At 41.1% G+C, this 24,229-nt stretch overlaps 2 protein-coding genes across 3 annotated transcripts in view; both read right to left on the bottom strand.

The window, feature by feature from the left end:
- C11H5orf24 (chromosome 11 C5orf24 homolog) overlaps positions 1–4,039 on the bottom strand; it is a 29,865-nt gene extending 25,826 nt beyond the window's left edge. The window contains exons 1-2 of the mRNA XM_032952179.2: positions 3,922–4,039; positions 881–1,014 (exon numbers count right to left, since the gene is read on the bottom strand). Coding sequence (XP_032808070.1) covers positions 881–1,014; positions 3,922–4,013 — 226 coding nt within the window. The 5' untranslated portion in view covers positions 4,014–4,039. The remainder of the gene's footprint in view (positions 1–880; positions 1,015–3,921) is intronic.
- Positions 4,040–14,881: 10,842 nt separating this feature from the next.
- Positions 14,882–23,902, bottom strand: YKT6 (YKT6 vesicular SNARE protein). 2 transcript variants are annotated; one of them, XM_032952182.2, is made up of 8 exons: positions 23,770–23,902; positions 21,075–21,218; positions 20,479–20,561; positions 20,096–20,196; positions 19,227–19,331; positions 19,036–19,101; positions 18,807–18,908; positions 14,882–18,565 (listed from the first exon to the last, which is right to left on the bottom strand). In XM_032952182.2, exons 2-8 carry the CDS (start codon positions 21,176–21,178, stop codon positions 18,530–18,532), a joined length of 597 nt encoding a protein of 198 aa, XP_032808073.1. In that variant the 5' UTR covers positions 21,179–21,218; positions 23,770–23,902; the 3' UTR covers positions 14,882–18,529. The 2 variants fall into 2 exon arrangements, with proteins under 2 accessions (XP_032808073.1, XP_032808074.1); XM_032952183.2 differs by lacking the exon at positions 23,770–23,902 and adding an exon at positions 23,642–23,760.
- Positions 23,903–24,229: the final 327 nt, after the last annotated feature.

The raw sequence follows: 24,229 nt of genomic DNA, 5'->3' as shown, positions 1-24,229 counted from the left end.
TGTGTGGGGCTGAGCTGCGAAACATATTTCCCCCCTGCAGAGGTCTAGAGAGTTGGGGAGCCCAGAAGAAAAGTCCATGAGAAATCAAGCCCTGGGTGTGTTCCATTAAAAGGTGACCCATGTCAGAGGAATGATGCGAGGAGAGGGCTTCTGGCTGGGGCTTTCCAGTGCGGTCTCTTGGCCACCCTGCCACCGGCTCACACTAGTTTAAATGCATTGTTTCTCTCTCCTGCCAAGGGCAAAACTGCCTTATAGGGTGTATTATGTGGGTTCCTGTGCATGTCAGCAAAGGCCCTCCCATGAGGCGTGCCAAAATGAAGAAACAGAAAAAAAACCCACATTGGGAGAGGAAACTGTGGCTGACTGTACAGCGGATCAGGCGCTCAGCCATACTTGAGAACGTTTGTGCTTATCGGCAGTGCAAAAAAGTCACAGTAGCATTACACAACAGTTCCATGTTATGCAGAACCGTAATATATTTTTTGTATTTAGAACATTTAATTTATTTTTCATAACATTCCATTGTGTTTCCTTAACTTGTGCTGACAACATTGACGGCATGGGCTAGAGTTTGATTGCATCTTTTTTTTAGTACTGAGGAAGCCCATAGTTGCATAAGCGAGCACGTGTATGAACACAAATGCCTGAAACTTCAGTGGCACTCTTAACTCAAGTATGCCGCCGCCATTTTTTAACGCTTCTTCCAAATCATTCCGTCGCGAGAATGGGAAGGGACAAACTTTTTTGTTTTACAACCGGCAACTTTGTGGAATTTTGGAGTGACCGGTAAAGCGGGCTTCCTCAGTACTGCGGAGAAAAAACGTAATGGTCAAACGAATCGCGCCCACTCTTTAGTGGTGAGAGGGGGGGGTCATCTTACCTTGGCAGTGTAGCCCCGCCATGCACCCCTGGCCGACCCCTCCCTGCGTTGCTGCTTCTGTTGCTGCTGCTGCTGCCGCCGCTGAAGTATCCGCGTGTGGGTGCCTGTGGGTGTGGCCCCAGTGAGAGGCTAACCTGTCGGCAAGGCGGGAGTTGAGACCACAGCAAGGCGGGGAGGGCTTCAGCTGTCTTGTCACATTTAGCTTGTCTCCGAGGGCAGATTTTTGTTTGCTAAGTTTTTGTTAGGGGTCTGCCAATTTGCTGCAAGTTCGTTTGCCTCTTTTGACACCTCGCCTGCCCAACCGATCGACCGCCCGCCACTACTGTTTGGGCCGAGGGGTTGGATTTAAACCCCAACTCAAAGCCAGGCAGGCGCTTGAAAGAACGCAGCTTCCTGGAAGGGGATGTTAAGCCGGAAAAAGGGTTCTACTGGCAGATTCGTTTCGGTCACCAGTTGGCTGCTTTTTGAGCACCGGATTGCTCCCAACAATTTTTTTAATGCAAATGAATTTTGGAGGAACTTGATCATGTGCAACTCAGTTTGGGTGCACATTACATGGCAATTTGTTAGAGCAAAAAATAAAAATAATCAGTTGCATAATTACATTACCGAAACAAAATGTTATATTGTATTAGCTTGCCACTACAGTAGTTTAGAAGCATTACAAGTAGGTTTGACGTATACATTACGCATATGCACAGTCGAGCGTAAATAATCCCATTTTCAGCTTCATGATGGTGAAATACCTTATTCAGTCTGTAGGGAATTAATAGAGTGTAGGCGACAGTGATACGTTTTAATGTATGGCAGTTATAAGCTGTGAACATGACATTTTCATACATTTCCACTTGCAGTATAATATTTTTTTTTACCCACAGTCATACACACATTAAACGCATATCGTGAAAAAGCACCTTCTCTCAATCGCTTGGTAGTTTTGCCTCGTGAGGCTATAAATGCGTTGCACACGTGCAACTATGTGTGCCGAGCCTGTTTCCTCTTGCCCCGGCAAAAAAGTTCCAGCACGACCCTTTTTGATGTTGCTGAAGCATTCCTCAGCCATTACAGTTGCTTGCATCATTACCCACAATTCCTCTTCTCTGCCGGCCCCAGCCGATTGGCTTGCCACACTGCCTGAGTTGGGCTACATGCCAGGGGCAGCCCCATACACAAAAACCTTGTGTGAGTGTGAGTGCGATTCTCATTTGGGGGTGTGTACCACGTGCACGCGTGAAGGGACGGTTTGCTGCAGGGCTTTGCTGGAGAATTGTGCAGACTCGGGGGACTTTCCAGTATTTGTGGGATACCGGAGAAGAAAAAATGAAAGTGAAGTTCATAAGGTAAGAGCCGGCGAAATGTTATGAATCCTGCATCTATTCTGGCTCACGTTTGACAACAGTTCGCCGTAATTTAGAAAAAAGGTAAATTGATAATGGTGGGGGGTTTTTACACATGGATTATGGCAATTTTGAGATAAGTCTTTTAATAGTTTTCTTCAATAGTGTTTTTAATAAATACATGTTTGAATGCTACTAAACCACGTTTTTTTCATCCCCATAAATGTTTCATAGCATTGATAATTTTACAAATTTACTGTAACGGGAGTGTAATTGGGGCATTATTTTTGAGTAACGAGAGTCTTGTTGAGATATGGTTGATGCTACAGTGTGAAATGAAAATGTTAATTTGTATCAGCTTACATAGCAATAGTCCCAAGAGATATAGCTCAACTGGTCTAATGGCAATCTTCCTACTTGTGAAATACAAGTGCAAATCCCCAACAGGCTCAACTCAGTCCATCATCCCTAAAGGGGCGAATAGATTGATCACTGCCTGGTTGACATAGCATAATTTGGTAGGAAGATAATGATGTCCTAGAGCTAAATATATATATTTTTTACTCTTGTCCCATTAGTTCAGGTTGATAGTTTTTGTCCTTTATCTCCAAGCCGTCCTGTCCTGTACAACGTGAAATCTTCCACCAAACTTCTTCATGTCGTTCAGCATCCTAAATTAAAAAAAAATTCTGGATCTTCTTCCTCGTCTTTGTCTCGTAGCCACTGGGGAGCGCTAGAAACTGGGCAACCTCAAATCATCTTCCAAATAATAAGTATCAGGTATAATTTTAAAGGTAATTATCTACGGTTTTAGAAAACATAGCTTATTTATGGAATCATTTGCTAGTTTCATACGGACAGAACTAATTGCACTATCACCATCCAAGCGTAGGTGAAGAAGTCTGTCAATCTGAGTGCATCTGACACTGTTAATGTAAGAGAATGTCTCGCTTGCCAACAAAAATGTTTCTATCTGACATACTCTGCCCATGTGTAAAGCACTTTATGATCATCCTATTGACTACCAACATGTCTTTGAAATGTTTAAGTGTACATCTGAAATCATCGATCTGCCCCACTCGATCTTGTACTACTTGGACAACATCCTGCATCTTGTCTTCTCACATGACCCAGCCAACTCTGTCGATACTCGCCCATCATGGCTCCTACTGAGGGCTTAATTTGTCACTGGTCGGCTGGAAAAGGCACATGCCTCATAACCATTGCCATAGCATGGATGTGGTGTGCCCGGTGTGGTCATATTTTCTGAATCGACAACTCAGACAGACCCATACTAAATAAGGCCTGCTCCTCCTGTTTTGTTGCAAAGCCGACCAGCTCTCATGCAACCCAGTGTCAATATTAACTTTTCGGCGGTGTCAAATAGCTCTCTCTTCCTCAATTGGCAACATTTTAACCCAAAAGTAGTTTATCGCCTAATCAAAGTCTTAAAATCGACGGACAGATGAGTCTCTGCCAAAAGAACTTGAAATTTCCACGAATGGTTTCAGACTTGCAATGCTTTGAGCAGCGTCCGATGCCCGTGTGAGTTACGTGTGTACAAATACAACTTTTTAAAACGCTTCAATGTTTTTTTTTTCACAGTTTTCCATATTACTGTACCAAAAGGCACTTTTGGCTATGAATGAAACTAAATGCCAACGAATGTCATATTTTGTGACTGGTGTCTTGGAATGCCTGTACTTGTTGTGGAATCTGCCCGCGTTGGCCATGAGCTCTTTGCGGTTGTGTGTCCCGAAGGCTGGTGAGGCGGAGGGCGAGGCGCCGGCAATCATTGCAGAGGCATTGCCGCGGGGCCACCATTTTGCCAAACCTGCTCACAGGGGTGGTGAAGACCAAAGGAAAAAAGTGAACATTTAATCAACTTAAAAATAGATCTTCTCCCCATTAAGGAGAGTGCGTACTGCGATGGCCTAAATGTGTATCTGTATATATGTCATAACTGTTAGAGCGGAAGTGCAGTTGTTAGTACACTGCGCTACAAACACACTGATCCGAGTTCCATTCCTGACCATGGCTAACATCAGTGGTGAATATAACACATAGGCTTTCACGACCAATATCATCCATAATATAGGTATTTTGGGTTAGATCGAGTAAATATAAATGTGTCGTTAAACCCGCCTCGACCTGTCGCCTGATGAAGTGAGTTGTAATTACTGGCGAAACGTTGTACTCAGAATGTAAATGTTGTGGAATTGCTCTCCAACATGCCGGTGTGCTGTACTGTAACGAATTGGCATGTTCTGTTTACTTGACAAACTTTACGAATTGTCTTTATCAGGTGGTCGCGGGTTTAATAACACATTGTGACTGATGTCTTGGAATGTGATCTAACCCAAAAAAAAATCTATTTTCAGTGGTGAATCTCTGCACTGGTCTTGCGCCCCCCTAAGTGACTAGGCCTAAAATATTAAGATGTGTAAACATCAGCACTTTGGAAATAAAGGTGCCTGGGTGTGTTGTTGCCCACACCATCCCATCATGCACCATGGTGACCGCACCACCCCTTTGTATGCCGTACCGACCTTAATAGGTGCTCACTAACAGCACTCTCCCCAACAGAGTATGTAAGCTATGGAGAATCTTTTTTTTTGTCTCCTAATGAAATCCACTTGTATGATGCGTACACAAGTGCATTCGTGTTTGCTAGCCTTTTGTAATGATTACTTTAATTATGAAAGTGCATAAACAGTGTCGTTTTCTGTGATTGAATTAAGCATTTGTGGTGATAAAGGTGGTCACTACATACTTGCATGATTTATTTCCGTGAATTAGTTCTCACGCATTCTACTTGCTTAAAAATTGTATTCAATTTGATGATGGGAAATTCACTGTATGTATACATACGTTGTATGCATAACAATCGTGCACTATGAAGACAGGTCTTTGCCTGAAATGTCACCGATTATAAATATTTACGACTGTTGTGTTTATTAATGTATGTACGTTGAACTTAAATATTGACTTAAAGCTTTCGTGACTGCAGGAATTCATAATCGTTGGGTCTTTTGGTAAAGTCACGTAGTTTGGTTAAAAGAAAATAACAAAAAAACACGACGTTTGGATCGCAACACAAGCGGTCGTCTTCAGGAAAGAAAAATAACTACGACGTTTCGATCGCAAAGGGTCTTTTCCTGAAGACGGCCGCTTGTGTTGCGATCGAAACGTCATAGTTTTTTGTTATTTTCTTTGAACCTATCTACGTGGCTTTACCAAAAGACCCCAAGAATATGTTGAACTTCTTTTGCACCGTATGTAGCCAACCGTGCTAATCGGAGGTATGCATACTAACAACCACTCGTGATATGTCCTCTGCTTATTGGCTTTCGTGTCACTTCATTGAAGGTGAATGACTTAGTTTACTGGTGGTGAGGATCGTGTGTTTACAAGCGTTAAACATGAAATGTAAAGCATTGTGCAGAACTTCAGTCTGATCCATCATACGTGTGAAACCAATCAATGTCAGGGCCGTTACAATCGAGCATAGGCTCGATTGCCTTTATGCCAAATTTTAAGTATTTAGTCCTTTCAGAAGATAATTATAATTTAGATCAGTCACTTATGGTAATCTGTGCCAAATTCTATATTTATAATAAAAAAGGGTTGACGTACGAATAATTCTCAAATAGTAAATATATGAGGAAATTACAATTGTAAGGCTGAAGCAGAAACTGGATGTAATCACATTAATACAAATATATTAGTTGTCTATCCATCATTTTTATTTATGTAATAATACAAAAAATGAAGTACAATTACTAACAATTTGGAATCAATATAGCAAATATTGAATTCACACTAAATGTGTATTTCTATCTCACATCATGGATATAATTAAAAACGCCTTTGTATTTTGACTCCTGCAATATTTGGGACATATTCCAACAAAGATGGGAAAAATACCGCAGGCGGGAAATTTCTTGCTATAACTTTCACAGAAAATTTTCACGGATAAAAAAAATAGTAATCCAGTTTTCTTTTTAGAAATCACTGTCACTGAACACATTCTATAGATTGTGATACTTTAGCCCATGTAAGAAGATTGAAACCGACCGATTATTTTTTATTGTATGGCACAAGTGTTTCGGAAGCATGTTGTAAAATTGTAGTATAGTTCCATTAATGGTAAAGGTATTGATCTGCATTTTCTTGCATACGCCACTGCTGGTGGAATGTCCTCTAGAGGGAGCCCTAGAGAGCCCCTCGAGAGTGTATTTGGCCTACTCTTCCATGACGACCAGCCATCTTGGATGAGGTGGGAGTACTCACCAGTTACCCCCACCACACGTGACCTGCCGATCAACTAACTGCGGAGTACCTGTACCCGTTTTTCTTATACGGTACTGCTTGGTGGACAGAGGGCAGTGGGTAGGAGGGGGGGCGAGATTAAAAACAACTTGCACTAGTTTCAACTGCTGCGCCAGAGGGTTGCATTATTGGTGACATTCGTGTAATTTTAGGTATGTAACAATTGAGGGTTAGATTTAAGTATTGATAATTTTCCATCTTTTTGCATCTAGTAAATTTTAGTCTAATTTTTTTCCGTCTCATACAAGTTTAGTTCCTTCCACTGTCCCAACCTGGCAATGGTAAATCACCTTCATAAAGTGTAAATGTGTCAATTATTTTGATCTCTATGTTTGTCAATTTATTTGCAATGTAATATTCAATATGAAACATGACTGACAAGTTTTCAGACAAACTACCATGGCATTTCACGCTCACGTGTTAAGTCTTTACATGTGTGTGCAAGCTCTCTTCCTCCCTACCGCCAGCATACTAAGCTGCCAGTCATTGTGCCATACACCTGCGAGTATTCACTTTCAGGGCCAAGCTAAGCCATTTCAAGGACACCCGTAAACATTTCATTGTTTTATTTTATGTTCCGTACACCGAGGATTGGAATGCCACCAATTCAAAAAGCTGAAATAAAATGTTCCATATTTTGTGATCATTGTACTGTATATTCAACACTTACAGTCCTGTGTGAATAATTCACTGCTGGATGAAGGCCTCTCCATGTTGTGTTGGTGATGGAAATTGTGTGAACATACTTCACTACTGTGATCAGTGTGGGTTGGTGAAGTTGTTTGCCAATTGGGGGGGGGGGGGGGGGAGGCTGCAGAACCGGTTTAGATATCACGCGCCACCAATGCGAGGCGCGATTGAGAATCAAACTCGGGATACAAGGGTGGCCAGCTTCGTTGTGCAGGGTGCTAAGCACTTCATTATGCTTCACTCCAGTGTTTACGCCGCACAGCTCTCCTCGCAACTCTCGTCCCCCGCCCACTCACTTTGGAAACCCTTATAAGCAATTGCATTTGGAGGCTTGCCCCCTCTTTTCTCTCCGCCTGATGAAGACCGCTTGTGTTGCGATCGAAACGTCGTGGGTTTTTTGCTTTTATTATTTTCTATTTATTTTACATTTTATTTTATTTTCTATCTACGCGACTTTACCGAAAGAACCAAGAATAGTAATAACTGCAGTCACGAAAGTTTAAGTCAAAATGTAAAATCTCAAAGCCAGGAAATGTCATGGTGGGTGAATATGATTGTGACCTATATTAGTAAAGTGCTAATTACAGCAATGTTATTTATCACCTTTAAAATGGGTGTTTGCGAATGGGACCAATGCGGTGTACCTGCCATGCCCCACAGGAGAGAGGTTAGTGAAAGCATTGTTTTACTGGCGTTATTAACATGTTCATTATATCTCTATATATAAAACACTTCAATCAAGTGGTGTTGCTAAGTAAACATTCCAAGCTAGCGTTTATAATTGATGGGACACTGGGGGTTCTTTTGTTGGCGTGATAGCAAAAAAGAGCAGAATACTACTTTATGAGAGCAAGAGTTGAATCGATGCTCACTTTGTGCCGTGCAAGCAAATGTCGGGTTCATCATATACAACGTGCACCTGCCCAATGTTGACAATATTCACTAAGTACAATAGGAGCTGCATTTTCTCAATATAAGTATACACTTTTGTACACATTTTCAGTGAAGTTAACACTTTATTAAGTGCACAAATTATCTTTTGGGATGTGTAATGTCTGTAACAAACGGTGCCCTTTCTTAATACCCTGCAGTGTGAAATTACAGTTAAATGCTCAAGTTGATGTAATTTGTTGAAAACGCTAAGGAGGCTATCATTAGTATGCTGTCATCTCAATGTAAACTGGGGTTGCATTGTCGTATTAGTACAACAATAAGGATACGCCATTTCATATTTGACATACTGTACAGCATCAAACCTTTAGAATTGTGTACGTATCACAATGTTGTGCATGGGTGTTGCCAAATAGGGCGATCCATTTATAGATGCCCCACACACATGTCTAATGACACTTTTCTCAACAGATTGAATATTGGGAAAGTGATGGCTACATATTTGAGGGCGTTTTAAAATAAATATTTCAATATTGTAGAGGTTGGTGGAGTATCTATTAATGGATCATCCTGTAATCTGGAGAGAGAAAAACATCACCATGTAGCTGAGAGTAAAATGGTTTATTTTATACATTCTGGCGTGTAATTTTATTCAGCTGCCAATTATCCGTACAATTGGCACGCAAGTGTACTGTGCTTTCAACTGCACTCTAATAACAAAATTTTAAATACAAATTTTATTTAACATTTGGCTAAAGGCAATTTATGCAGTTTTTTTTAAAAAATATTGAAATATACTGTCTAAAGGTAAAGCCGTAAGGTATAACTTTAATGTTATAGTACGCTTATCTTATGGCCTCAGTTTCTCCAACTTAAGAATGATTCACTGCGCGCACTCCAAATTTGAAAAAAGGCATTTTCCATGAGCCTGCGATGCAACAATCCATCATGCGCTGGTTTAACCACTCATCTTTGTGGTACGTTCTCTCTTTCAGCGGATGTGTTCCGCTCGTCCACTTTTCTTCATTCAATACGACGTCTCTAACTTGTGTATGCTCTCTGATCTTCGTGTTGGTGTTTTTGTGCCCCAATGGTAATGACAAGCGTGTACCTTGCCACGCTTGTTTGCATACCTGTCAGATGTTGATTCATTTGCCATAGCAGGTAATATACATTGTTTATAAACTTGCCCCTTCAGATGCATTGGTATGTACCTTTTCATTCGTAAGTTCGTTTTTCTAAAGCGATCCAGCCTATTGTCGTCCACCTCTTTATTTCACGATGATTTTGATTCTGGTCCACTATAAATAATTGCCAGCGGGTGCGCATGCTTTAATTTCTTTTACAATTGTGCCCCTCCACCAGACATCTTTAATTTTGTCACGAAATTGTATGTGATTTCTCGTAATTTATTTTGAGCCCATATTTGCGGCCTTTAAAAAAAAAAACCTTTCAACTTCAGTATATTACCATTACGACTATCATCAGAACATCTGAAATGGCCAATATATACATTTTTATGAATCTATGTTTATGCCTTAATAGTTCTAATTTTATTTTCAGAAAACACCTATTGTTGTGACTTCATTTGGAGAAAGTGTGTATTGTTAGTATGACTCGCCTTTTAACATGTATTTTTCTGCTTATATCACGAAATAAACGGAAGTTATTCCGGTTCTTGTAAATGGGTAATAATAATTTTAAAAATGTATATTTAGAATTTTCTTCGTAAAAGCTTGCGTGGATACATCAATTTCCACTGATTCATGCCTTTTAATAGTTGACAGAAGGATAGGCGCATTGGTATTTAATACCCATTTGTATTTTTTCCAGATGTATAGGTTAGAAGATGTGATGGATGGCAGACAATCCTTTCCTAAACCCAGCTTGCTCATGTGGTTTTAGGCCGATACAGTTTCCGTTTTTCTGTTTCCAGGGTTCTTCGTGAATGATTTATATACACGCGATAAGAGACTAACGTGGAATATGAATGGAATGAAAAACTGATCAATTTCCGAGTGAGAATAAAACGCATTCAGACATTATAGTCAATGATATAAATGTAGGTGCATTGAGCTGAGGGTTATTCTTAAGTATGCCATTGCGGTGAGGAATGGGAGGTGAGTCAAGTTTGCATCCGGCAAGGATATGAAGATAATGATTTAAACAAAAAAAAGGCATCTAGGTGAGTGGTGTGTGGAGCCCAAATGGTGAAATTAGAAACGAGCTATTCTCAATGTTATCTTGCGAAACCCAGATTGTCAAACGTCTCTGTCCTCAACGCATTAAAAACAGGAAGTGACCACAGACTGCTCTGCGATGTTACAATTCAACTTGGCCAGAAGGCGCAGATAATGCCAGGAAAAACCCAGATACAGTAGTTAACATAAAACAATATGGGTTGGGAGGTAGCCAATTTTAGACGAACTGTAAACATTCAAATTCACGGATAAAAATTTATAATATGCGTGTCATCACTCACTAATGCAACTAAATCGTATGATAGTAAATAATGCATTGGAACGGTGGGGGGGGGGGCTATGTTTAACAGCAAATTGTCTGAAACTATAGAAGACGTGTTGAGGAAGAAGAGATACAGAAAGAGACGGAGAAACTAAGCAAAATATTAAATACGCAGAACGCCGTGAGGCGATTAAAAAAAATACATTTAGAAAAATAAATCGGGAGAACCAACAAAAAAAATGGTTGTCCTAGCCAAGCAATGTGAGCATGAAGAGAACGGCAAAAAGATGCTTTTTATTTCCCTTGGCAAATCCCCAGATGGTAAAAAAAAAATATACATGGAACCATAAACACGATGTTGCCACAGACACACAAAAAACGCTGAATATGTTTTATTTTTTATGTTCAAACAAAACATTTTTACCTCATTACCGCGCGCCGAGATGACCGGGTGTGTGTGTGTTTGTGTGTTACATATACACGCGCGCGCGTGCGTGCGTGCGACATACAGTAGAGACTCACGCGTACAGAGTATAAGTAATAATACCTATATATGCATGCTTGGTCCGTGCCTGTTGGTGGTGGTGGTGGTGTTGGTGGTGGTGGTGCAGGCTGACTGTGAGGGTTGTTCGGAGGTCGAGACGTGAATCCGCCGCCGCCACTGCCACCGCCGCCGCCAGCGAGACGGCTCACGAGGCGGCTCACGCGCGCAGGGAGCCGCCGCCGCCGCTGCCGCCGCTGCGCGCCGAGGCGCTGAGGAGGAGGCACGCGGCGGTTGCCCTGGCGATAGCCGCCTACCACCAGCACCAACACCACGCGCTGACGTGCGGCGCACCGTCCTACATTGTGTGGCACTGGTAAGTCACAGACTTTTTTTTACGTAAATTTAAACGCGTGTGACCCATTTTTCGCTTCACACGCCAATTGCACGACGTTGCTCTTCTCTCGCGTGCTCTCTCGCTCACTCGCTCGCTCTGGTCTTCTCATTGTGTGCGTGCGTGTGTGTATATGTCGTGGCTTTGCACGGCCAACACACACACACACACCGGTGTGTTGCTGTACTCAGTAACGAATTGGAACGTTATGTTTACGTGACAAACCTTACTAATTGTCCGTGGCGGGTTTAACGACACGTTTATACTGGTAGGAACGAAGTTGTAGTTGAGTGTACCAGCCTGCAATAGATTAATGTGTCCGTCCGTCCCCTTTCAATACTTTAACGAAGTGAAATCTCGTGCTGTTGGGTGTAAAATCAGCAATAGACAGCGCAGAGACTTGATATGTCTTATTGCACCCAACATTTGGAAGTCACATTCTTTCATTTGCGAACTTCGCTTTTGGGGATGTTTTGCACAATTTTACGTAACAATGTCCCTAAAATTGCGCAAAATTCCAATGTTCCTACCAGCCCACCCTGCAGGGACCTGTGACATTTACGCGATTCTAACCCAAACAAAATCCGCATTACGGATATTGGTCGCGAAAGCCTACGTGTTGAACTGTGTGCGCGCGCGCCCCTCTTAAATAAAAGTCAAAGCAATTAATAAGGCAATCGTGCTAATGGGGCCCTGGTGTGTCTTGCCGTCAATTGTTTCGATGGGGTTGCGGTGACCATGCGTTTGACAAATGTGTAAGAGAGCCTTATTTCCCGACTGGGATTTCACCAAGTTGTTAAGGGTCACAGAGTCAGTTTTAAATCAGCATGTAGAGCAAATAATGCATTGTTATAAGAATACGCTTTTGAACCGTCTCTCGGTTCATATACAATTCTCTCAAGTGTCAGGTGCTTCTGTGACATACCCAGGTGTGAAATAATGTATGCTTAAGATACAGGCGTTTTTGGTTTCATATTGAATAGCTCCAGTACAATTCCCTTAAACCTCAAATGTATTTAATTTGTTCACCCGAGGACTTTCCTTAGGTACCAGACATTATGCATCAGAATGATAAAAAAATCTTACGAGTTCAATGCCCGATGGCCTTGCTGTTTTGGAACACAATTGTCACATCTTTGATTGATTGTGTATTCAAGTGGGTTGAATTTCATTTTTTCTCTCATGCTAATTCTGGCGGAAGGTCTCCACTAGAGGGCGATCTCTAGTATCCATCTTCGTTGGTTCTTTCGGTAAAGTCACGTAGAATGAGAATAAAATAACTCACGTTTCAGCCACAACGCAAGCGGCCGTCTTCAGGTGAAAGGTACAGAACTGTCGGGACGACAGATCTTCAATGAACGATGTTAAGATTCGTAGCGACTTTTAAGCTGGTTGGGAGAAGTGAGGCACCTTGACAAAGGGGTTTACATATCAAATAACTGAGGGATTAGCTATCATTGAAGCTCTGTCGTCCCGACAGTTCTGTACCTTTCACCTGAAGACGGCCGCTTGCGTTGTGGCCGAAACGTAGTGAGAATTATATTGTGTTATTTTATTCTCATTCTACGTGACTTTACCGAAAGAACCAAAGAAGATGAATCCTTGCAGTCACGAAAGCTTCAAATCGAAATCTAGTATCCATGTTTCATATACAGTACTTTATATCAGTGAATGGTATTGGGAAATAAGAGCAAGAGAGGGAGCTCTATAAAGCCCCTCCAGAGGGTATTTTGTCCGGCTCTTCAACACTGGCCAGGTATCTTTGAGGTTCTACGAATATCCATTTTATATATATATAATTAGTGGTTGCATAACAGGTCCCTGCAGGGTGGGCTGGTAGAAGTTCGCAAATTAGATAATGTGACTTCCAAATGTTGGGTGCAATAAGACATCAAGTCTCTGCGCTGTCTATTGCTGATTTTACACCCAACAGCACGAGATTTCACTTCGTTAAAGTATTGAAAGGGGACGGACGGACACATTAATCTATTGCAGGCTGGTACACTCAGTTTACAACTTCGTTCCTACCAGTATAATGTAACCGATATAATTCACTGTATTACACGTTTCAATTGAAACCTTTGTCCATTACTCTGAATCAATAGCCTTGCTTTATATTCCAAACAAGTATTTTCGTTGGTTGAGTGATATTTTGTAGTACTGCATTACATTGAGATTCTGATTAAAGCCGTTTAATGTAATATTTTGATTAAAATCAGTACAATCTTGATACATTTACCAAGAGTTGTATTTATACAATCAGAACCTTATACTGCACTAAATGCACGTGTTGTTTTCCAGATTGAAGAGGCCTGCAGAATCCAGGACAATACTGCCTTTCCCCCCCACCCATTTCATTTGTCTACACGTTGCGCTATTGTGGAGCACAAAATTCGTCCGAGTATGTAAGTGCTTGACTGCTTGCTGGGTGCATTGTGTGCTTCTACGTGACCTAGATTGATGCTTAAACGTGGATAAGCAAAATGCACACACTTTACTGTGCAATTGGCTTTAACACTTGGGGGCATAACAATGTACCAGAACTTCTGCACGAGCAGTTATTGATGCCGACTAGGACAAATGGATAGGCCGAGAGTGGCTTGTGTTTAATTCATGATCACAAACTAGATTTTCTCGATTCGTGGTTTCCAACTTGTGGTATGCGGACTACTGGACTACTGGTAGTCCGCAATGCTGTGGGACGTGATTCACAAAACTGATGGAGATTAAAAAAAATTCCACATGGTCTGCAATTTCATATTGAGGATTGTGAATGGTTCACGAGTTTGGGAACCACTGTTGTACAGCATTGCTCCTATTATTTAATATCAGGAGTCTTTGTAGCATGTCACCATTCAGATACATTTACCAAGAGTTTCTATGTTGATGTTATTTTTGTTGTTAGTTTTTACTTCTACTATTTTGCACTATAAAAAAGTTTGTAATTGTTTTGCTTCAAAGATACGTCTAAAGTAATGCACATAAAACAAACAATATATACGTAAATTCCAGTACATTATTAGATGTTTTTTTAGGTTTTCCACTGCAGCAGTGATTCTTAACTAGGATGGTGTTGTCTTTCAGAACACATTTATATTTGACGGGATCTCAGAAAAGGTGTAATATACATTACTTGTCGGCTAATAGTGCTTTACAACGATGTCGTTATACAATAGAATTGCACTGCTACAAGACAAACTGCTAAACATTTGCATTGCGCGCTTGTATAAATTTCATGCCTTGTAGTTTTACAACTTTTAAATTAGTATGTCAAAATAGAATTAAAATGTACTGGAATGTTTGTTGAAAATTGTGAAATAAACATTTTACGGGCATAACACACAAATGTTACGTTTTCTTTACATGTTAAACACAATGTGAAAAATGCAAAATTGGTTACGCTTTCCATGCAGTCATGTGCACAAGTGTTGGTTTATTGTTAAAGCTCCTGCAACATACACTTAATACTTAAATTTGCAATAAAAATAAGCATTTATTTCCATTAGTTCACTGCAGCATGTTTTTCACTTTCCATAATATTTCAACATATACAGTCAAAGGAATTTTAATCAAGCTTGTTGATTTTTTTGGACAATCTGACAAATTGTTTCTTTCTGTTACTGTGAACATATGCAGTTTTACCAAGTCAAGTTTTACTCAGGTTTTCAGCACAAAAGCTACCACAGCTTTTTTTTCTCTCACCGTGGAAAGGTTTAACTGATATTTGGAAATTCGTAAAAAAAACAGCGGTTTCCTGGAGCCGAGAAAATGGCCATTAGTATTGCTGGTTTGAGTGCAGAGAATTGAAAACCCACTTGTTACATCACTGTTGGAATCTAATTGTTGTACACGACAGTAACTTGTTCAAGACCTGGACTGAAACCAAGACCTGTATCTGATTTCTGCCGTCAGGGAAATGCTGCGTAGTGTGTCGACAATGGAATGGATACTAAGTTAATGGTTATTAATCAGTGTAATTTATATAGGATATATAAAATTACAACTCATGCAAAATTGTACAACAGAAAAGTGTGTATTGATTTATCCAGTTGGATTTTTAAATACACAACCATGAAACTATTGTTCGTTTGAACGATTATAATAACTAGCCAATGTTATTTTTAAAGTAACTAGCTAGTGGCATATCAATAGGCTGGCTAATAAATTCACCGCAAAATGTATGATCATTATAAATGCAAATACAACTGCACACAGGCCAACCTTAAAGAACATTCTACTCAGCGAGCACTGCAAATGTTGGGAGCCATAATCAGAAGCTTAACACTGTAGTATGATGTTCATTTTTAGATTTGACTACCATTGCCATATCTTAATTGAACATAGCTTAGTGAGGGAAAAAAGTATTTGATCCACTGCTGATTTTGTACATTTGCCCACTGACAAAGAAATGATCAGTCTATAATTTTAATGGTAGGTTTATTTGAACAGTGAGAGACAGAATAACAACAAAATCCAGAAAAACGCATGTCAAAAATGTTATAAATTGATTTGCATTTTAATGAGGGAAAAAAGTATTTTACCCCCTTTCAATCAGAAAGATTTCTGGCTCCCAGGTGTCTTTTATACAGGTAACGAGCTGTTACCTGTATAAAAGACACCTGTCCACAGAAGCAATCAATCAATCAGATTCCAAACTCGCCACCATGGCCAAGACCAAAGAGCTCTCCAAGGATGTCAGGGACAAGATTGTAGACCTACACAAGGCTGGAATGGGCTACAAGACCATTGCCAAGCAGCTTGGGGAGAAGGTGACAACAGTTGGTGCGATAATTCGCAAATGGAAGAAACACAAGAACTGTCAATCTCCCTCGGCCCAGGGCTCCATGCAAGATCTCACCTCGTGGAGTGCAATGATCATGAGAACGGTGAGGAATCAGCCCAAAACTACACGGGAGGATCATGTCAATGATCTCAAGGCAGCTGGGACCATAGTCACCAAGAAAACAATTGGTAACACACGCCTTGAAGGACTGAAATCTTGCAGCGCCCGCAAGGTCCCCCTGCTCAAGGAAGTACATATACATGCCCGTCTGAAGTTTGTCAATGAACATCTGAATGATTCAGAGGACAACTGGGTGAAAGTGTTGTGGTCAGATGAGACCAAAATGGAGCTCCTTGGCATCAACTCAACTCGCCGTGTTTGGAGGAGGAGGAATGCTGCCTATGACCCCAAGAACACCATCCCCACCGTCAAACATGGAGGTGGAAACATGCTTTGGGGGTGTTTTTCTGCTAAGGGGACAGGACAACTTCACCGCATCAAAGGGACGATGGACAGGGCCATGTACCGTCAAATCTTGGGTGAGAACCTCCTTCCCTCAGCCAGGGCATTGAAAATGGGTCGTGGATGGGTATTCCAGCATGACAATGACTCAAAACACATGGCAAGGCAACAAAGGAGTGGCTCAAGAAGAAGTGGAGTGGCCTAGCCAGTCTCCAGACCTTAATCCCATAGAAAATCTGTGGAGGGAGCTGAAGGTTCGAGTTGCCAAACGTCAGCCTCGAAACCTTAATGACTTGGAGAAGATCTGCAAAGAGGAGTGGGACAAAATCCCTCTTGAGATGTGTGCAAACCTGGTGGCCAACTACAAGAAACGTGTGACCTCTGTGATTGCCAACAAGGGTTTTGCCACCAAGTACTAAGTCATATTTTGCAGGGGGGTCAAAAACTTATTTCCCTCATTAAAATGCAAATCAATTTATAACATTTTTGACAAGCGTTTTTCTGGATTTTTTTGTTGTTATTCTGTCTCTCACTGTTCAAATAAACCTACCATTAAAATTATAGACTGATCATGTCTTTGTCAGTAGGCAAACGTACAAAATTAGCAGGGGATCAAATACTTTTTCCCTCACTGTATCAGAATGATTCCCCACAATAAAAACGCCTCAGCCCTTAAGAAACTCAGCAGCCAATCACAACCGCTGTTATAGATTTTATTTATTTCAGCTGGAAGGGCCCAATGAGCTGTTGGGCTCCATTTACTCAGCATAAACATCCTGCAATGTGGGACCATATTGTAAAAAAATAGTGGTAATTGCTGGATGTGTTGTCAAATCAGAAGTTGTGCACAGTTCAAGGTTGACCTTTTCTTAAAACCTTCACTTCCCTTATCCCCAGAACAGATATTTATGATGTGCCACTAGACTTATGCAGTTAAAATACAACAGCAGTTATCTCAATGAAAAATATTCAGAAAAAAATACTTGAATACAGATTTATTACTGAATGTAACAATTTTGTTTTAATAAAGATTTTAGAAATGCAAATGTCGACTAAATTCCACAGATCACACTTAACATTTATACAGTATAGTACATAGCTTACCTTACGGTACACAAAAGCAACACAAAGCCACAGTTGAGAAGAGCATGTTTGCGTAAACACTCAAACATTAGTGACAGCAGGGGTTATTTACAGCTAATATAGCCACTGTGCTCCTAAGTAAAAAATTCTGAAATTAAAGGATGTAATTTAACTTATCCCTTTGGTGAACTTTAAATAACCATATTTAGATGACACAAGGTAATGTTTTCCATACATAATATTACTGATAAGGCTTGGTTAATTTACTTTCCACATTCAGATTTGGTGAAGACACGGAAAATTAGGTACAATTATGACCAAAATATCACATTTAAATCAGTACAATATATTCCTCCTTTTAACCTGAGGCCTTTAAGCAGCACCTACACAGCACAACAGACCTGGGGTCAATAACAATTGTAATTGTCTCATTTATAATTCAATTCAACCCATAATGCAAATTGTAAAACAATTTTACGGTGTTTGTAATTACAATTGCCCCCAGGTTTGGAGTGTAAAAAGAAAAGCAAATGCCTATGCGACGAAGCAATTATCACTTTTAAGCTTACTTTGAGTAACTGTATCCAAGCGTTGTAAACGGCGTACATTTGGCTCTTGGCTAATGCCTTAAATAACCCCTGATGAAGGTCGGTTAAACTCACAAGGCTTCAAAATCACGAGTCTGAATCGGCCGTTGTTGCTTGAGTCATCGTAGTACCTGTCACTAAAATTGTTACATGACGCTGCAGCAGGAATTTTGTTTTCGAGCCTAAAACGAAAACAACACGTTCATTAGAGTAAATGCAGCAGCAGCAGCAGGTCAAAGCAAAATATCCTTCACGTCACCAATAACCTAACCTTTAAAAATAAGTAAAGATGTTAATATGTACAGAATGTGAAGACTGTTAATTTCACATGGAAGGATATGTAAACATTAATTTTATTGATAGCAAACAAATAAGTCGAAACTGATGAAAATAAATGATGTACAAGTCTTTGTGAAGAGTCACCGTTTTGTAGAAGGTTTTGGACTGAAGGCTGAGGTGATCCGACTTGGAGACCAAATCATCGAGTTTTTCTCCTCGTTGAAGAAGCGACTCCATGGTATGGTGCTGCAGAAACAGAGTAAATGTTTCCATCGTACACACTACTGAGATGCAAGCAACTGCTCGTCATCAAAGCTCAATGTGGCACATTCACTTTGTAAACCTATAGCATTGAAAGACACAAACCACTGACCAATATGACTTTTGTTTCGTCCAGCTCTGCTTGCACCTTCGTCATAGCGTCTGCTTCCTTTGGGTTCTGCCAAAAATAATCGTCTTCAACTTTCACTCTTCATATTGAGACACATTTTTTTACTTATGGGTGTGGGACAGGACAAGTACAAACACTATTAATCGTACATATACATACGGAAATGTGAATACCTGGTATTTTGCAAGGTAGGCATCTAGTCCTTCAAAGATTGTCGATGCTGGAGAGCCTCCGGGCCAGTCTGTACTTTTCACCTGCATAGAAAACTCCTCCAAAACCTTTAGAATAATCAGAGGAACAGGGTAAGCATGTATGCATCTTAAATGTTCAGACGTATATATATACATTAGTAAAGACTAGAGTTCAGATTAGTCGATACTCGGTGTCCCTGACAAAGATATTCTGACATTTACCATAAAATACTTAATCGAGTGCAAATAAAAACAGAAGGGGGGAATGCGGCCATGGTGTGTTGCTTAGCACACTGTACATGCAAACCAGAGATTACTGGTTTGATCTCCCGGTACGGCAGTTGAAAACGTCTTAAACCCGCTTGTCCACCCAGCAGTTGAAATGGGTTAATGGGTATATTTAATTAATTGATCAGTATGTCATGTGTGGTGGGGTAAAAGTGTAGATACATCTCCCTTTTCCAAAACGTCTGGTCAGCGTCGAAGAGTAGGCCAAAATATACTCTCAATGAGCTCTCTAGAGCTACTTGTAGAGGCTGTTATGCTAGGAGTGGCATGAGCAAGAATTTTAAGGACTGCACATTTACCTTTATGATTCAAAACAGCGGCTAATATTTTCAAGCTACCTCTGAATCGCATGATATTGGCTGCATTGCTTGTTTGCTTGTGATAAGTTGCATTTCAGTGCCATGATTTACGTGCTATGAAGAAGGGCTATTGCCAAAAACGTCGCCTACTATACACTGTTCTCCATTTAAGGCAGTGTTGTTGACAAATGTCTTGGATGTCAGTGGCTGATCCTGAGAGAGCGACTCATGTTTACAATGTAAATGTGGCACACTTTCACTTGCCTTGCCGAGAAGAGAGAAGCAGACCCGTGATGGATATTCATGATCTGCCACAACCACTCCTGCCAGCCCATCCTCACGTACATGAACATGACAGAAGTAATCTGTAATCAGTTACAATGAGAGCAATTAATGCATTAATCCTGCAAATCCCAAAACAAGACCAATAAGCATAGCATGTTCTTCACAGTTCTGCCAGATAAGTGCCTGTTAAGAGTAAAATTGTATTTTTCGAGGATTTGGTTCTAAAGTCAAATGTACAAACATTTTAAGTTAAGTGCTAAAAAACCTAAACACCACAATAATGTTTTTTTAACGTTAAAATACAATAGTTTTATAAACCAATCATGCTAAGCAATCATTGTCACAAATATATAATGTTCTACCTTGTTCCTTTACAGAAGCACGACTGCATCTGTTTGTCCTCTCCACAATGATTTGACTCGTAAAAGCCAGAAATTCCTGTACACTGTACAGAAACAGGTGCATGTTTATACAAGAAAGATTTTAAAAAATGTGAAACACATTGGCTATTCTTTATTTAAGCACAACGTGTCCCCCTAATTTTCAGCAACTGCCGTGAATCTGGCTATGCATGTGATCACATGGATGACTTGTGACTTTGTGTGTAAATTTTAGCACGTATCAAATGCCATTAAGAAAAATTACAACAGTAATCCTTCGCCAACTAATTAAGTGCAACGCCCTTCCAAAGACATTTTACGTGCCAACAAATTTTGTAAAAAGGAAACATTTTGAATGTATAATTTAAAGTGTTAACATAAATGGTTCATTAATAGACAAAGACCCCCCCCCCCCATATCGCCTTAACAGACTGTAGGAGCAAGCGTTGTTAGTGGCCACTTTCACTTACCAACCACGCATATTGTGACAAACATTGCATACCTGAAATACATACATAACCAACCTCATGCCCATGTCAATAACATTTAAAAACTGTTACAGAATCACAATGTTATACCTAGACCGCTGAAAAAACCCAAATGATGAGACATCGTAGGCAGCTTTTAGGAGGTTTGCTTTGTTTTCTCCTTTGTAGAGGACGCTCAAGCAGTACAGCTTCATGCTTGTTTTTTCCACTTGAACTTGCCTATCTTCTCCAGCACTGCAAGTAAATATTCACGAAGAGCATTAACTTGATGATCGAATCGATTTTTGGTATCCTTTGCAGTATCAATGATAGCCCAAAGTGAAGATGAAAATATCACAACATGCACTTCGTGTTTCGACTCCAGTCAAGTCGCTGTACTACAATATTAAAGAAATGAGTTCGGTGGTTAATAATGAAAACTTACACCTCAGGGAAATTCCCGCCTGGTCGGAAAAATACTACTCACTTCCCACGAAGTGGCACAGACCAGGCAGTGCTTAGCACCTTAGAGAATTGGAACACATTTCCACAGTTTGGAGCTTATACATTTTCGTAGTAGGGTTGTACCCCGGTTTACGTCGGGGATGCATTCGTAAAAGTTGCGACAAACATCGAAACTACGTAAACATGGAGGCGAAGGCTGAGGCGACGGATACGAGAAAGGACGGATGATGCTGTGAGCGACGTTAGTGTGGTTTGAGGCGACACAAATCAGGTAGTGACGATGTATTTGCAAAACGACGTAAAATGGCCAGACGTAAATCGTGGTATTATTGTATAAACACATACCATCACGTAAGTTAGACGTGTTTAAATCTCAAGTGCACACTAATATGAAATATGAAGGTTCTAATGGACTATACACGCCATCATTCAATGATTTCAGCAGAGGGTGCATGTCACTTCTATCAGCTGAGCTTATATACAACCAGACGTAAATCGGGGTATTATTGTATAAACACATACCGTCACGTAAGTTAGACGTGTTTAAATCTCAAGTGCACACTAATATGAAATATGAAGGTTCTAATGGACTGTAAACGCCATCATTCAATTATTTCAGCAGAGGGTGCATGTCACTTCTATCAGCTGAGCTTATATACAACCAATAACTAACCCTGTTGTGAGCACAAACGTTGCCACTTGCAACTCTTCATCAATTGGTAACGTGTCATGTACTGACTGGAGGTCTTGTGATGATTGTGCCAAGTCAACATTGATGTTGTATCATCTCACAATACTGCCCTCCTGCTCTATCAACTGCGCTCGTACATTTTTCAACTGTGCTCATCATATACAGTGTTAACAAATATTTTTCCCACTTTCAGCTATATTTCCATTGCGTTATTTCATCATAAGACAAAAAACATTCTGGCTAAGTAATGGATGAATTGCCTTGAAATCATCACTTGAAGATTATATCACAGAATTACGTCAATAGGCATTTTGGTCGCATTAGAGGGCACACATTTTATATGCTGGCACATGTCAAACCGAAAATTTAAATTAGTAAGATTTAGTCTAGCTACGTGATACTAAAGCTATAATAAATCGAATTAACTGAAAACCCTAATTTAATATCCACTGCTACTGACAGTAATGTTCATAGCAATAAAGGCAAACATGTTTGTTTTAAATACTGAAACCACCATGGGTTGAGTACACAATTTTTATTCACATTAACTGCCAATCCAAATTTAATGTGATGGTTTTTGTGCAGTCATTAGCGATTGGAGAGTGTTTAAAGTCGCTATACTTGAGAGTCGAGTTTAATTGCACGCGTGGCTTAAACACGGATTCATAAACCAATCATGCTTCGCAATCATTATAGTCGTGGCAATGCAGTCAGTTGGTCTGACCTGGGTACCTCCTGTAATACTGCATGTGTTTTAAACGTACGTGAAATGTGTACGTTTCAATTGCAACATCTTCACTCGAGCTCAAATCCCGACTTAACATTAATCTCTCAAGCCCTACCGGCACCTGTAAAGTTAATACCACTTTTGTGGAAGGTCACCGTTAGTACTTATCCTGCATTGTGGAATATCAGCCATTATTAGTCCAGGTCTGAGAATGAAACACCATCACACACTCTCACGGGTCGGAAACCACTGTGCCACCTTAAAAGCCGCTGTTATAAACTTGCATAATTATGCTCCGCGTGTGCCGGGCTGTCAGAAATGTACAACACAGTATCTCGAAGCTTCGTTAGTTAAAATAAAGCCCTGAAAGTGATGATCAACCGGTAGTTACGTCACTACAGCGCTATTGTGTAGTGCCCTTTTTAAAATTAAAAGCTTCAAAACCACCCGTGTAGAAACAACCACACACACCACCTAGGCTCGTGTGTCTTCGAGACGAGACGATTCGACAAATGAACGTCTCAGCTTTTATTTCCCTTTTATTTCGAATTTCACTCAGGCGACAGATGTACGATAAACGACATCCAAACCACGGTCACCTATTTAGTCACTCACCCGGTCACCCACCCAACCACCCAGTCACCCACCCGGTCACCCACCCAACCAACCACCCGGTCACCCACCCAACCAACCACCCGGTCACCCACCCAACCAACCACCCGATCACCCACCCGGTCACCCACCCAACCAACCACCCGGTCACCCACCCAACCAACCACCCGGTCCCCAACCCACCACAACCACGTTCGACACAGGAGGAAACCGACAACGTCGACAGCATCAGTATCCGCAGGCCCGAGACCATTGTTCGCAAGCGAGCGAGTGGGAGACGCGAGTAAAAAAAGGCTTCGGGTGTTAATTACCATGAAGCGTGTGAAAAAACAGCGGCACCAGTCCCAGCCTTCTTCCAAGCACCACGTCGAACTGAACCCTGACCCGGAAACCCGCCCCTACGTCATCCGGCAAGCTGTGAGGTAGGGGGTTGGTCAACATGACGCAATTTTGGGCTCATCGCGCAGAAGCGGTTGTGGAGGGAAGTGACGTCAGGATCGACGTTCGGAGGTGGCTCACGTGACGCGCGTTGTCGTCTCCGCCCCCACCCGTGGTGACGTCACCGTCACTGAGTGGCGAATGGCGGGTATTGGTATTGGAGGGGGGGGTGATTGAGGGACACAGCTGGTGCCATACCAGTCATCTCAGCCAACCCATGGCACCTGCTGGGTCTGTCCCCGAGACCTCCTGTCAGCAGCGAGCCAACGTGGCCTCAAAATGCACCTAGCCTGGCACAGGCGCCTCGGTGACGTCACCAAGCGGCGAATGGCG

Source organism: Petromyzon marinus, chromosome 11 (genome assembly GCF_048934315.1).
Source record: "Petromyzon marinus isolate PM22_M1 ecotype Great Lakes invasive population chromosome 11, UKy_Petmar_22M1.pri1.0, whole genome shotgun sequence".
In the NCBI taxonomy this organism is placed as follows: Eukaryota; Metazoa; Chordata; class Hyperoartia; order Petromyzontiformes; family Petromyzontidae; genus Petromyzon; species Petromyzon marinus.
This window is presented reverse-complemented; position numbering and strand designations above follow the sequence as displayed.

Bases quoted from the DNA above. Each gene is read 5' to 3' on its own strand.
- YKT6 (XM_032952182.2), bottom strand. From the start codon at position 21,178: ATGAAGCTGTACTGCTTGAGCGTCCTCTACAAAGGAGAAAACAAAGCA. The intron at 20,562-21,074 runs GTATAACATTGT...GTTTCTGTACAG, and splicing joins GGGTTTTTTCAGCGGTCTAG to TGTACAGGAATTTCTGGCTT. The intron at 19,332-20,095 runs GCAAGTGAAAGT...ATTATTCTAAAG, and splicing joins GCTTCTCTCTTCTCGGCAAG to GTTTTGGAGGAGTTTTCTAT.